Source organism: Protopterus annectens, chromosome 5.part0 (genome assembly GCF_019279795.1).
Source record: "Protopterus annectens isolate FY-2018-M chromosome 5.part0, PAN1.0, whole genome shotgun sequence".
Lineage (NCBI taxonomy): Eukaryota > Metazoa > Chordata > Ceratodontiformes > Protopteridae > Protopterus > Protopterus annectens.
The window spans coordinates 3,223,559-3,239,488 of NC_056735.1; the positions used below are offsets into that span (position 1 = coordinate 3,223,559).

The 15,930-nt window shown below is 38.5% G+C and overlaps 1 protein-coding gene across 1 annotated transcript in view; it reads right to left on the reverse strand.

Annotated features, from left to right (window-relative positions):
• The window catches only part of HERC2 (HECT and RLD domain containing E3 ubiquitin protein ligase 2), a gene marked incomplete in the record, with an annotated part of 3,551,743 nt that overhangs the window by 2,304,999 nt on the left and 1,230,814 nt on the right, over positions 1 to 15,930 (reverse strand). The window contains 1 exon segment of the mRNA XM_044072055.1: positions 14,382 to 14,532. Within this exon segment, the coding sequence (XP_043927990.1) occupies positions 14,382 to 14,532 (151 nt within the window).

Below are 15,930 nucleotides of genomic sequence, written 5' to 3' on the forward strand. Positions count from 1 at the left end.
AGAATTCTTGAACAAAGTTGAAAGGTATTTTTTGTCTGTTTCTTGTAAAACTTGTGGCTTTCTGGCAAATCATTATGGACTGCAGTCACTAAATAATGTCAGCCACGTGGTACTCAGACTTTGAACCCTTCAGAAAATACCAGCTAATGCAAATATTGTTATTCTAGTAACTTTCTAAGTATGTACAAGAAATATTCAAAATCTCTTCCTGATACAGGGTCTTTATCACTGATACTCGAGCTAAGAGGCTGAGGTGCAACTGGTTGCACTATGTGCTTCTCACAGCAGTCAGCTCATTATGTATTTATTGATTGGATCTCAAACAAACATCTGAGGTGTACGCAAGAGGGTGTAATAAGTGATGGTCAACTCTTAAGTGGATAAATGCATAGCTCCTGCATCCTGGAGTAGTTATGGTATACTGGAAGGAATTGTATACAGTAAACAGGCGATCACATAAGCCACACACACTGTGTACAATCCTTGGTTTCCATGTTACATTGACTGTTGACAGTGTGTTTATTATTTGGCTGTGAATAAACAGAACAAGAAGTCAACAATTGTAATGTTAATATCATAACTACGAGTATATATTTAACGTAGCTTGTTTTTTGCATGCATGTGTGTGTAAAATGCAGTGTGTTCAGGTACAGCAATGTGTCTAGTATTTAGCACATACGAATAAGCCTATGAGTTGTTAATGCGCTACTTTCTGTAGTGCACAGTTTCATTCCCTCAACCAACTATTGTCTACTGTATGTCAATGACCAAGTTAAATCACCAGACAGTGCTCCTGGTGCGCCTCTGAAAAGGGACATTTGCATTCTATGGGTTTTCTTAGGGTGTTTGCAAATGTGTTACACACTTGCCTTTTGAATTCCTGCACCCTTCGGATAATTGCTAATTAATGTTTCACTATACACTATTTGATTATGATTCTAAGCACATCTGTGCAGTTTAACTGGATGCCTGTTCTATTTTCAGTATATGTAGCTTTCAAGCAGAGATTACTTTTGCTCAAGCTAAGTTAGTTTTCAATGTAAGACTGAACTGTCAGTGTCTTCACTGTAAAATCTGAAATAAAAGTTATAAATACAAATTCCTGATTATTGTAAAGGTAAAGAAGAACCACAGCACACTGACAAGTTTGAACAGTTTTACGGTAAATCGGGAGAGACAGCTAAGTAATGGGATACTGGTATGGCTGGTGGGGCCCCAAGTCAATTTACCCTCCCTATTGCCCCAACTGACCATGATTTGACCCCACTGACCAGGACAGATGCAAAAAAAAAAAAGCCACCGACACTGTCAGCTGGCATTTTTTATTTTAATTATGCTGACAATGCAATTCCCTTTCTAAAAGACTGACTATCAGAACCATTATACAAAGATGCTTCCATTAGAATTAAAACATGTCCAACATTCTTCTGAGAGTTATTTATACAAGTGCTAGAAAAAGGTGCCCACTGCCCTCCCCTTCTACAACATTCCTGCAACTGCTAGCAATCAGACTGTAAAACTCTAGGATAAGGGGATACAGCCTAGATGGTCAAACTATTTTGGTCCCTTTTTATGCAGTTGACCTGATATTACATTTGAGTAATCCTTTGAGGGACCTTTCTTTGGTATTAGAAATACTGTAATGAGGAATTTCCTTTGGTCTTGGGCTTAGGCCTCCCAGATTTTAATACCTATGATGAGATGGCAAAACTCAATGTTAAAAGATAGTCTGACTATAGATCACCAACCAGTTTGGAAGGACATTAACACAGATCATCTAGAAGGTTTGCCAAAATTATATGAAACCCTTACATTTTATGCAGTGGACCTGATATTACATTTGAGTAATCCTTTGAGGGACCTTTCTTTGGTATTAGAAATACTGTAATGAGGAATTTCCTTTGGTCTTGGGCTTAGGCCTCCCAGATTTTAATACCTATGATGAGATGGCAAAACTCAATGTTAAAAGATAGTCTGACTATAGATCACCAACCAGTTTGGAAGGACATTAACACAGATCATCTAGAAGGTTTGCCAAAATTATATGAAACCCTTACAAAAAAAAGTGATTTGTTTTATGATGGCATGTTCTCTATATAATCCCTGAATGCATTACAAAAACAAAAGTGGTATTTTAAGAAACTAAAACGGGCATGAATTTTAGAGCACTTCTCCCCTAAAATACACCAGAGATTGGCTATTAAATGCCCAGTGGTTTATAGGATATTAAACACAAGTCCTTTCTTAAAATTTTGGGAGTAACTATTCAAATAGGTAGAATAACTGGAAGGATTTAAAATGGAATACAACCCAGGTAATAAAGACAATTTTCCTTAACAAGTTGATAACTCTCTCCTCAAAATCTTCTCCCCCAAAATGGAAGATTGGGCATGATGGATACAATGGTGGGTAGCTGCGAGACGTAGAGAGAACATAATGCTAAAGAAGCAATTTCTACATTATATAAACTGTTAGCAACAAAAATCTACAGTTTGCTAACAAGTTAAAGAACAAGTGGGGAAAAAGATCTCAACATTACATATGTGGAGGATGTAATCAGGTCAAGTGGTTTCTTTTTTTGACAATATTTAAAATATTCCGTACTCCTGCTAGAATTGAAGACATGGTTCTCATATTCATAGTACCAACAGTTTGAGGAACCAAGAACAAACTGGGTGACTGCTTGCATAAATTTTGACTTTAGTACGTCTGAAAATAGATGCTCAAAACATTTGGTCAAAAGCTTTGGCTAACCTCAGCTACCCTAACTCCCATGCTCTTCTTGAATAGCCAGCCACAGATCCCAGTAGCTCTGAACTACATCAAAAACAATGAAGCCAGTGCATATACCCCAATATGACAATGAATATGTATATATAAAAAATATATATATATAACACTAACATATCAAAACCTCAAAGTCAATGTGATATATAATACTCTGAAACCAAATAAAAATGTGTAAATATATATAAAATATATATATAACAAAGACCGTGGCTAGGGTACGATTTTAGGATGGTTTTCTATGGCACATATTATTACATTTGTTATATATATATTTTATATTATATGATGTAGTTCAGAGATTTTATTAATTGTTACATGTATAGGTTTCTATACATATAGTGTTCATTATATTGTAATGTTTTTTAATCATTATTTTTAACTTTTGTACAACTATCATTGGATAGTAGTTTGGCGCCAAACAGGCTATATAAAGATGTAATTAATTATTGTCATGTGGTTCTGATGAAATCTGCTGTGGACAGATGAAAGCGCTAAACCTGAGTTTACACTTTTGGAGCTCTGTGCTTTTTTATTCATATTAAACAGTTCAACTGGTATCCGTGAATTTACTTTATTGGATTATTCCTGCTCGAGCTACTGGGATCTGTGGCTGGCTATTCACGTATTTTTTCTGGTTTTGAGCTGCTTGTTTCACTTCCCATGCTCTTCTTAACTGGATTTGAGGCCAATCTTACCTCAACTTATCTACACAAAACAGATGTTTGACAGATTGGTTAAGAGGGGGAAGATATTAGCTACAAATGGAAAAAAATGACTGAATGGAGTCAGGAGCTGTATGCTATACTAAAAGAAATTTATGCCATGAAAAATGCTGGTGAGAATATTCTAACAAACAAAAAAAAAAACCCTGCTAAATGGCTAGCATGCTCTTGAGAACTTGTGGATTGATAGAATTAGTAATGTTAATTAAGCTGTTTCTATTAATGTTTGCAAATATGTTATAACTTACTACTTGTATTAGTCTGATGCCCACTGCACATACATTGTACATAGTTAGACTTGTTCCCTTTTTCTTCATTTCTTGTTAACTTGGATGATTTGCAAGAAAAAATAGTTATGCAAAACACTGGCCAGGCAATTTAAATGCTCTAAAGGTAAGTGACTGCTTAAGTACAAACCTTCTCATTGAATCTGTCTCTCTGTCTTCCTTGTGACTGGACAGAATATTGCACCCAGAAGTCAGTCATGCTCGCTTAGCATACTACAAAAAACAGTATACCTACAGGATTTTGTACCAAAATCTACAAGGGCCCTGAAGCGTATAAAAGGGGTCAAGCCTCTTGGGGTGTGGGCTTTTGAATGTGGCCCAAGGGAAGTAACTTCAGTCAAAGAAGCTCCCTTGGATATATTTGGAGTAACCAGCACTAGTCTGAGATGCCCCAGTCTCAGATGGTACAGACATTTCTCTTGGGAGGCAGAGATATCAAAGGATCTTCAATGGAAATGTTCCATCATGAAATGCAATAGTACCCACAAATGAATGACAAGCCTATTGGGATGAGTCCAGAGTGTTCTTATCGTCTGTGACAAAGGCAAGGGGGGGACATACCTGATTTGCAGTAAGGTTCTTTCTCCATTTCCTCAGAGTCAGACAGACCAAAGTCTCTCATAGGTGATACTTATCCCATTCATTTGGGTGGAGGGACTCCTGACCTACACAACTGTTTCCAGTACGGCCGCAGGCTATTTGACTGAAAGAAACCCTAAGTCTATTTAGCCCAATCCTAAGAAGGAGGCTGGCTAGGGGCAGCGGACTTGCCAACAGGTAGATGTTTAGCCTTAACAGATAGCTGGTATAATGAGGGCAGGCTGACTGCTCTAGATTTTGAACCTGCAGAGCGATAATCCTGCGTTGATATTTCTTGTGGACATGGATACCTTCTTCAGCAATAACCAATGCAAATTGGACCAGCCTCCTCCTTCCAAACAGGTGCCTAGCTGACATCCTGTGCTAATTGTTTTTGCTTATTTATAATCTGGTAGGATTTGCTAGTTTAAATGCATGGCAGCCTCTCAAGACATCACCAGAGCCCTTGGCTTAAACAAGAATTAGGACTGGGGGCTATTCAACTGTGTCTATGGAACTGATGTCCTTGGACCAAGGAGATTAATGTGAGCTACCTAGCTGCAAGAAGTCCTTTGAGTTCTCCTCTAGGGCTCACTTCTCCATTTTTTTGAAGCAACATTTCTGTCACCCTGTGGCAAGGTTCTCTTTGGTAAGGTAAGCCTGAATGGCCCTATGTCTTCTCTCAGTAGTCTTCGAAGGAAAGTCCTGGCAAATCTAAGAATAATCTATGTGCTCTAAACCTAAACAGTACACACACCAATTATGATAACCTTTCTGTGGAATATGATGTCTGCAAATACACCTGTTACGCCTTCTTTTGGACAGACCTGACCTATAACTCTATGTATGGTGTTAGCTTACCAGATATCCTTTAAAGCAAACACCTGAAAAAGAAAGATTCATTAAGATCTAGGCTAGATAGAAAAGGTTCACCAATAGTGTACTTTAGCTCCAGATACATTAGTCATAAGCCTAGACCAAAATGAGGCTGTGATGCGCAGTCTTCAAGTGATCAACAACACAGTAAGAAAGCTCCAACAGTGCATGCAAATGTCACATATATATCAGATACACAAAAGCTTCAAAGATACAGTGATATCAACCTTGATATGGAGGGTGAGGGTACTCAGCTCTAAAAGTTATACTGGACATCAGAGTCGGCCTTAGGCAGAACTCTATAATGTTATGAATGCAATAGTTAACCACAAGAAAATCTGATGCCGACTGTAACCTAAAAGGTGCTTCACTAAACTTTTATGGGTACACGTCAGAGTTAACTAATTAAATATGAACTATTCACTAAATTTTTATGGGTAAACGTCAGAGTTAACTAATTAAATATGAACTATTTTAGTGCAGCACTAAAAAACTATTACTCCAGTGACAGAATGATTAATGCACAAAAGACATGATCTAAACATTCTACCTGGGAATGACTGAGAAGACTAGAATTTGGAGTTCTGCACCAAGTTGTCATATGGCAACAATTCAGGTACTGATCATCTGAGACAGAGGGTATATAGAAGGATGTCAGGAAGCACACTGCATATTAAGGACTGTGAACATATAGTGATATAATTTATAAATACTTGACTATAAGCTGGATAAGATGGCTATGCCTGTAAATCTGGAAGCAGATTACACCTGGGTCATTATGTTCACTTCAAAATAAAATGAGTAACTGTTTGGATAATCGAAGTATGTAATACAGACAATATGGCAGGGTACAGCAGAAACACAGGTACTTTATGAGTTTAAAGAACGATGAAGAATATCTTTGTTTATTTACAAGATCAAGCTTGGCCAATTATAGACAAGAATACATTCAGCTCATGTAGATATTTACACCATTTGAAAGAATTACTGAATAGGGTTATCATAATTCCTAGTTTCAAAAGTGAAGTAGACGGCACATAAATGCAAAGTGAAAATACCTGATAAAAGGAATAAAAAAGAAGTTATGTACTCATCATAACGTTCCATCTGTTGTCCATTTTCATTCTTCCTCGACTGTTGGGTTTGGATCTGATCCTCAGATCTGACTTTGATGCTTCTTCCAGCTCGTGAAACATGGAAACTTTTGAGCTCCTTCCTTTACCCATTACACCTTAGTCACCCCAACATACCCCAAACTTATTTACTGACCTTTATACCTACAGGGCAGAAGAAAATGATAAAATAAGAGAATCTTGGACACAAAGAAACAGTAGTTCCTGCAGCATATTTTGATCCTTCCAAGTGTCAAGCAAGAAGCGGACTGGTAGGAGGGAAGCTGAGGAACAATAAAACTGGACAACACAGATAGAACGTTATGGTGAGTACATAACTTCTTTACCTCATGGTGTCAATTTCATTCATCCCTAAGCTGTTGGGACAGGATTCCCAGCTACCTAAAGTCCTGGGAGGATTCTAAGGAAGGATATTCCTGAGTAGTGCTGAGCCAAAGGCTGCTCTTACCCTAGAGACCAGATCCAGTTTGTAATGAGCAATAAAGGTATGAGGATTAGCTCTAAAGTTGCAGCTGCACAGATATCATCCTAATGAAGATCTAGATAAAAAGGTTGAAAAAGTTGCCTTGCCACAGGACTGGTGAAATGGGCTTTTGCAGGTTTTGGTTCAGACAACCCAATTTTTCATAAACAAAACTAATACAATCAGTTAACCATTTGGCTAAACTGATCTGCCTAATTTTGATTCAGAAAAAGAAAATTTCTCTGATTTCCTAAAATTTTTGGTTCTATGTAGATAAAATCGTAATTGTCTGTGAACATCCAGAAGGTGTTAAGATATACTGTCCTTTATTGGAGAACTACAGAAAGAAACTGGAAGGGTGATAACTTAATATTGGATTCTTACACAACTTTAGGAAGAAAAGAAGAACTGCTCCATAAGGATACTCTATCCTTATGAAAAATCAAATAAGGAAGTTTAGATGACAGGGCCTACAATTCTGATACTCTTCTAGCAGAGGTAATAGCCACCAAAAAGATACTTTTCCAGATCAAAAATAGTTCAAATGGAGGTTGTGTTAAAGTTTGTAAAACAATGTTCAAATCCCAAGGAGGGGTGAGATCTTTTAATGGGGGTCTAAGTAGGAAAGTTCCTCTTAGAAAGGGCTTTGCAACGTTTTGAGGACACTAAAGTTACATTATTTACTCCTATATAAAGACTGGAAATGGCAGCAAATTGTACTTTTACTGTAGAAGAGCTAGCATATTCACTGAAAATTCTAGTTAAAAATTCAAGAACATTACAAATGGGTGCTGAAAAGGGATCTAAATTCTTTTGCTGCGCCCAAACAACAAATCTTTTCCATTTACTTCTGTAAAATTTACTGGTGGAAGCTTTGTGAGATGTTAAAAGAATGTAACGGACTGGGGAGGAGAACCTGGGCTGTCTAGCAATCAACAGAATTTGAGAAATCATGCGGTCAATTTTAGGCCTGGAATGTCCGGATGACTCATGTCTGTTGGGTGAAACAGTAGGTCTCGAGACAGATCCAGGGAGGACGAAGAAAATGAGGCCAAATAAATGGAAATTAAATCTGATGAGGACAGTAAGGGGCAATGAGGATAACTGTGCTCTTCAATTGAGATGCTTTCTGAAGAAATTTGGTGATTAGGAATAATGGAAGGTAGGCATAAAGGAGACCAGGGAGCCAATCATGAAGTAGAGCATCCCTTGGTGACTCCTCCGTAAGCGGGATCAGGACAAAAAAACCTGCTGCACTTGTTATTAAGGGGAGATGCAAAGAGGTTGCAGCATGGTTGCCCAAACATGGAAAATTGTTTCCTCAACCTTCATATTGAGGAACCACTAGTGAAGCATTAGGATGGACCTGTTTAACTTGTCTGCAATCATGCTGGATTTCCCTGGAATGTGCACTGCAATCAGAAAGCAACTGGATGAGGCTGTCCACTGCCATACTGTCATAGCTACTCGACAAAGGGGATAAGATTTGGTTCTCCCTTGTTTGTTGATGTACCACACCACCAACATATTGTCTGTCTAAACTGACATACTCCCAGTGGGGAGTGTGTTTGAAAGGCCTGCAATGCTAGGATAGTTAGGACAGCTCTCATTTCCAGGACACTGATATGCATGCTAACCTCTTCGGGGGGGGGGGGGCGCATACACCTTGGACTGCTTTTTCCAAGAGGTGCCCCCCCCTCGATCTGGGAGGCATCCATCGTCACTATGATGTTGGGTTGTGGGACAACAAAAGGACAACCTTCTTCTGCTAGACTGGAGTGTATCCACCACAGAAGATAATTTTTGCAAGCTTGTGTTATTTTGATCTGACCAGATAATGGTTAATAGAGAATGGACCATTGAATTGTGTGTGTGTCCACTGAGGAATTCGCATATGGTACACCTTGCCAACAGTACCAGAATGATTGCTAATGACATAGATCCGAAAGCTTGGAGGATCAGTCGAACTGAAAGAGAAGAATTATGAATGATCTTTTTGACATGGAACTGAATAGCTTGAACTCTGGATGTAGGGTGAGAAGCTGTTTGAGTGACTATATCTAGTGAGGCATCGATGAATTCCAATATCTATGTTGGTGTGAGACAAGACTTGCTGAGATTAAATGAAATCTCTAGGTAAGAGCATAACTGGAGTACATAGTCTCATGCTTGAATCAGATGATGCCTGGTTAGTGCAGTTATGAGCCAGTTGTCCAAATAAGGAAAAACTCGGACACCCTGCAGTCTCAAGTGAGCTGCTACTACTGCCATACACTTGGCACCCTGGGGGCTGTGGGACATCAAAGGGCAGAGCGCTGAATTGGTAATGACTGGCTCCCAGCTGAAAGAGTAGATATCTCTTGAACCATCTGCTCATTTCTGTGTGATAGTACATATCCTGAAGATCTTATGAGCACATCCAATCGTCCTTGTGCAGAAAAGGTTGAATGGACCGAACCATGATCATCTGGACCTTTGTGTACTGAACAGATTGATTTAAATTGCTAGATCCAAAAGTGGTATCCAGTCCAGTTTTCTTTGCTATTAAAAAGGATTTTGAACAGGTTCTGGATTCTTTCTGGCCTGGAAAGACCGCTTGGATGACTTTTTCCTAGGAGCTTGTTTTTCTATTACTGCTGCTTCCATCTGATTGGTTGGAACATCAAGAATTTTGTTTATTACTAGTACAGGTGGATGGGAAAAAGGTACTATATGACCTCTGGATATTATCCTCTTCACCCATGAATCTTTTTGTAATCTTTTGCCGGGCACTCTGGTGTAGGGAATACATGACCCCTGACTGACTCTACAGATGGACAGTCAGGCCTCCTTTGAGGAACACTGATAGGACCTGTCAGAGAATCTATCCCTGGATCCCTGGTTATGTGGATCAATTCTGCCATGGGGGCAGCATTTTCCATTAGAGTTCCTCCCTCTGCCCCTGGTGGAACTGCCTCCACGTGGACATTGGGATTTTCTGGAGGAAGTCCACTGAAGAGTCAAAAAATGCATGCCCACATCAGACAAGGTTTTTTCCTTCCTGTCTACACCTAGACAGAGTCTCTTTTACTTTGGTGCCAAATAAGGAACTTCCATCAAAAGAAATGACTGCACCTGCCACCCGTGAGATACCTTCCAGCTGCATGGGAGATAAGCCTCACGGATGATTTGAAATGGACTGAAGGGTAGCCAACTGCAAGGCAATAGTGCTCGATGCCTCGGAGGATATGATCCAAGTGAGGGATTAGGCCGGTTCCTTAATCAAATCCCTCTGATGTCTCGTGAAGTGTGCCAAGTAATTCAGGAACCGAAGGGCAAAGGTTGCCAAAGCACAGACATGCTTCCCAAATCTGTCCAGTGCCCTATACTCCCTTGCTGGGGGGGGGGGGGTGGCTAGAGGAACTTTGATCCGCTAGTTCCTTTTTAGTGGCTGCTGCTATGACCATGGCATCAACAGGTACTCCCTTACTCCAATATGCTCTGTCCTTCAGTGGTGCCAGGATCCTAGCTGGTCTCCAAGTGTAGGCTCGATGGTATCAGGTTCCTTCAATGCCCGTCAAGAGACCAAATCAATGAGCTCAATGGTGGGTGGAGCCTCCCAGGAGGTACATGGGCCAGCTCCAAAAGCCTCCAGAAATATACACTCCTCTTGGGAAGGGTTGCCGGTGGAACTACCCCTTTCCTTTAGGAGATCTAGAATGTCTCTACGTTGTTGGGTGGTGATCCTGGAGACACTTCCACCTCATCAAAGTCAGTATCTTCTGTGACACACTCTTGTGGAGAGTCCAACTGCCTCCTTTTACACTTTCTTTTCATGAGAACGTCTTTGGTGGGATGCTGCAGAGAAGTATCCGAAGAGATTAGTACACCCTGCTGGGTGTTCTGGAGACTGGTTTGCCCTGGCTGTCCTAGTGGTTCAGTTGATTGAGGCTCTAGATGCAGAATTGAATGGAGCTGGGTAGTTGGAGCCGAAGAGGGAAGAGATGTCCGAACGCTTGGAACAGAGAAGGCTCTCCCACTACCTTGAACACAGAATGCCTCAGAGAAAAGGAAACCAGTGGATCTGATAAGGCATGCTTATGGACCACAGGGTTCCCTCTGCCCTGAAGGTAGACGACTCTAAGTCATCAGAGCAGAGCTACTTAGTGCCAAAGCTCCAAGGGGCAGATATGAATCAGACAGCTTCAGAGTTGACTCAAACTGCCTGGATCCGGCATGGGCGCTCCGGTTCAGAGTGTTGTCTGGCTTCAGGCTACTTGGGGATGTCAATGGAGTTAAAAATATCAGCATCTTGGATCTGAGATGGACAACTCTGGGATCTTTGGTAACAGTTGGGGTGATCAGATATGAGAGGATTTGTCTGATCAAGAAGTTGGATGCAAAACTTTAGCTTCTTTACTGGGAGATTCAGATAATGGAGCTGAAAAGGTAGTCAGGTCCGGGGATCGTTTTCTTGATTCTCTATGAATAGAATCTCCCTTCCTGTCAACTTTTTTAGGGGTTTGCACCCCAGAGGGTTGTTGAAGCAGGTTTAGAAGGTAACATACCTTGCAAAATTAATTTGCTCTTTCTTTCGATCAGAGGTCTCAGACTGAAGGCCTTACAAATGTCACAATCTGAAGCAAGGTGAGCTGGGCTTAAAAAGTAGATGCATTTTGAATGAGCATGTCAAATAAGAATCTTATGGCTGCAGGCTAATTACTTTTTGAAACCAGTAGGTTTCTCTGACATAAGGCAAAGTAATGGAAAAAAACTAAGAGGAGAAACATTTTTTTTAAATAAGCCAAGACACAAGTAAGAAAATACCAGCAATGGTAATAACAGAAATACTATTAACTATCAAAAAAATACAAACAATGGTATTTAAAAGATACTCTAAAACCGAGTATATAGGAGCTGTCTATTCAGGAAAATAGGGAGCAATATAAAAATGAAAGATAAGAGATTATATTGCATCCCAAATCTACCAGAATTAAATATGCAAAACTTGTACTTGCCAAAGATAAGGAGGGATTGGGGTTACCTGATTTTAAGCTTTACTATAGTATAATTACTGTATACAGACGAATACAAATACTAAACTATAATACTTGGACACCCCAGTGGACCAAAATCTGGTATGAACAGTTGAAATCCCTACCATTCTAGAATTTAAACCAGGCTAGCATATACACGAAGAATTTACACACACTAATTAAAAACATGACTCTTACAACACAAACTATTTAGATCATTGCAATTAGCTGACACTTTTGCCCTTATACAACCGTTACACCTAAATCCTAATTTACTAATAAATAATAAACCAGTAAATCTAACAAACTACCCCCTGATAAAAGACTACACAATATGGGATATATACCAATGGAATGACTCTAACCCGGGGCAAATGAGACTTGAACTCAAACTTCCTATGAAATATAGTATTATCCTTAACCAACTTCATCATCTTATAAATGCTAAATTCTCACAAATACATACGGACTTACAGAACATAGATTTAGTTAAATTAATACTTGAAAATCTTGCGATTAAAGGTAAAACAATTTCTAGGACTTATAAAATTGTAATGAGTGCAAAATATCAGAATTCTTTATTATTTTCAAACTATTGGCAAACAAAAAATCAATCACTGACTGAAGAAAATAAGAAACTAGCCATTGAAAATACAATCAAATTCATTCCTTTCAAGAAGCTGTTGTATACACAAATTATGATAAAGAATCTATATTATACCTTACATAAATTAAATAAATTCAATCCTAACTTTTCGCCTATTATTTTCCCCATTGTCCGGATCAAACAGCTGATATTTTACATGCCATGTGGAACTGTACTAAAATACACAACTTATGGTGTTCCTTGAGAGTAAGATTAGCAAAGATGGGATATGAAAAATCAACCCTTACTTGGGAGACAGCTGTATTGTACATTAATTTCAATCAACTCCCAAAAATATTAAAACGTGTCTTTATTACGATGTGTGCCCTTATTAAATTCTTTATTACAAAGAATTGGAATGTCATGTCACCAATTACATGGGAAAATTTTAGCAATCTTGCTATCAAATATATCTCATCTCACAAATTAATTTATTCAAAAACAAAAAACAAACGCTATTACCAAAAATATTGGGGTTACTTGTTAGATATAATTCTTGACAAATAAAATTTGCCTACAAATTGTCATGAAAAGCTAACCTTTAAATAAGAAATGAATGCAGTACAACCAGTCTTTCTTGCATATTCTCCCTTTTCTTAGTATATGTGTAACTAGATATTTTCCCTAAACATACAAATAAATGGTTAAATTTCTATTTTTACTTTATATATAGACTATCCCCATTCTAACTATCCCTTATGAGACCAAATGAACATAAGAATTCTCATACTTTACTTGACGATGTAGTGACTTCTTGTGTGTGCACATATATATATATATATATATATATATATTTATAATTTTCTCGGAATGAGATTTTGTCTGTTTTCTTTAGACAGGTATTTGTATTGTTTATTTGTGTTTTTAAGTTACCGTAATTTGAAAAAAGAAAATTGAAATAAAGAGATAGAGATTTTGGGAAAAAAAAAAGAGATTATATAATGGGAGGATAGTGCAAGAAAGATTACAGTATAAAAAAAAATGCAACTTTCACTCACTAAAAATAATACGCTCACTCAAGAGTAAGGAATGACCATGTCCAGATGCTTAGGTGGCAAACAAGATCTGAGATATGTTAGGGAGGAGCAGCTTGAGAGTTTGTGTTCCGTGAGCTGGAAGAAGCAGCAGAATCAGATCTGAACCCAACAGTTGAGGAATGAATAAAAAAGACAACATCAGATCAAATGTTAAGTGTAACACTGCAAAACAATCATGACTGCTTTTTATAACACGTGTGCTCAAATATTCATGCTGCAATGGTTGTATCCAGTTTAATGTCACTGCTTGAAAAATGATGCCAGTCCGTTCACTCTAAATTTAAGATTATGTTGTAAGGTGATTGCACTGTCAATAAAGGCAAATTATGCTAAAATGAGGAAAGGGGGATACAAGGAACTAGGAAACTGAGTAAAGGTCAAACAACAACATGACATGGCATTGAATAAATGAAAAGAGAAAGAAAGGAACAAACATTAAAAAAGGAAAAGAGGAAAATATAGGAACATGATTAATCTTGCAATGAAATCTTAATGATCAGCAATTTGTATGCAAATGCAAGAATTAATGATAAAAAACATACATTTTGTTACACAAACACGGATGTGCCTAAGGGACTGTACATGCATTAATTACTTTTGTGATAAAATCTCAAAATATTTACAAAAAGAATCAAACCCTTTAGGCTCAGACTCAGTTTCACTTACATTTTAATTACTGTCAAAAAGCAAATTCCAGTACAAATACAACAAAGATAATGCTGGAGAAAACTGCCTGCTTTACAAACAGCACAAAGGATAAACAGTCCTAGGTTTCAAAAAATGATGCCAATTATTTCTGTTAAACATATTTCAGGAAAAAAAAATATTCTTACTTGCACATTCAATCTCCACAGGAGACAATGGAGTGCTAATAGCAAGGTAAGATGCGTGCAGACCCAGAAGCAAACCAAGATTTCTCTCAATGTCTATCAGTGGAGAAGAAAGACTTCCCAGATCTGGTGTTGTTACTATTTCCTGATCAGGCTGAGAAAAGAAATTTAAGAATAAGATTATTTTAACATTATATTTTAATAGCCTGCAAGCAAAAGGAAAGTTATACAGCTTTAGAGGCATTTCATTCAGCATGCACATATTGGAGAAGTGACACTTTGCTGCCAGTTCCCAACAGATACTCTTGTTGCTGGAGTCCACTACTTTTATGTTATCACAAGAATACTAATAAATAGGTGGGTTGGACACTCCCCTCAGCCTCTTCTTGTCAAATAAGAAATAAAGGAAAAATCGATCCATCCATGCAGCACATCAAAACAAAGTTCAGTGGGTATATTTAAATTGTTTCTTTTCACACTTTCCTATTCCTCTGATTCATGTAATTAGTGAGAATATCTATTAAAGGCCATTTATGACTTGCTTTCCAAATGCTAAGCAATGTTTAGTAAACTGAGAGGTAGCCCAGGTCACTGCAACACACCTCCCGAATGGAAGGTGATCTTTAAAGAACTAAAGACACTGCTGTTTTTCATCTAGCAAATAATGTTTTCATAAAATGGTTAACCCAAGCTGACAGTCTTGCTTTAAAGCAGAATTTCTGTGCCTTTGGTGATCACCTCAGTGTAGCCAATTTCAACTGCTATTTATTGCTGGTTGTCTATACTGCGGTGGTGGTGCTGCAGTAGCGTTGTCGCCTCACAGTTAGACGTTGCCCCTTCGATTCTCAGTTAAGAGCGTTTTCTGTATGGTGACATGCATGAGTGGGCGTTCCTTCGTTGAAGGTTGTGCGTTAGGCCCGGCAAGCCAGCACGTAAAAATCTACTGCCAATCATTAGTGGACGGGAGTTCCGCTGTGGCGACCCTTAACCGGGAAAAGCCAAAAGGCACAAAAAAAAAATATTTATTGCTGGTTGTCTATGTCAGTTGGCTAAGTAGCACTGCAACATTGAAAGAAAGCAGGTACTAAAACTAATTCAGCACTGATTATTTCTGGATTTGTCCTTTATTCTGGAGGTAAGAGGTTGAGAGCTATGGAGCTGGGATTGGCTGGATGAAAGTAAATGACGTTTTTGTCATTTGTTCAGTTTTAGTTAAGTCCTGAATGATTTAGTAAGTCACTTCTGGCATTGCAGGACTGGTGTGCATTTGTGAGAAATAAGACGGACTACTTAACTTGACATCTGATATGCACAGAGTAGATGCAATTGCTGGGTCTTGTCTGTGGAGGAGAATGACTACCTGCCTGCTGCTGTTTGTTTATTATTCTGGCTTTGCAGGACTAGTGTGATTTGTGTGAAGCAACTTGGAGTATTTTATTGTGTGGAAGCTGCTTAAAATAAAAGTGAAATGCATTACATAGTCATCGTCTTATGACAACCTGACATCAGAACTGTGCAGACATAACTGCATGGTGGGGGTTGTCAGTAATTG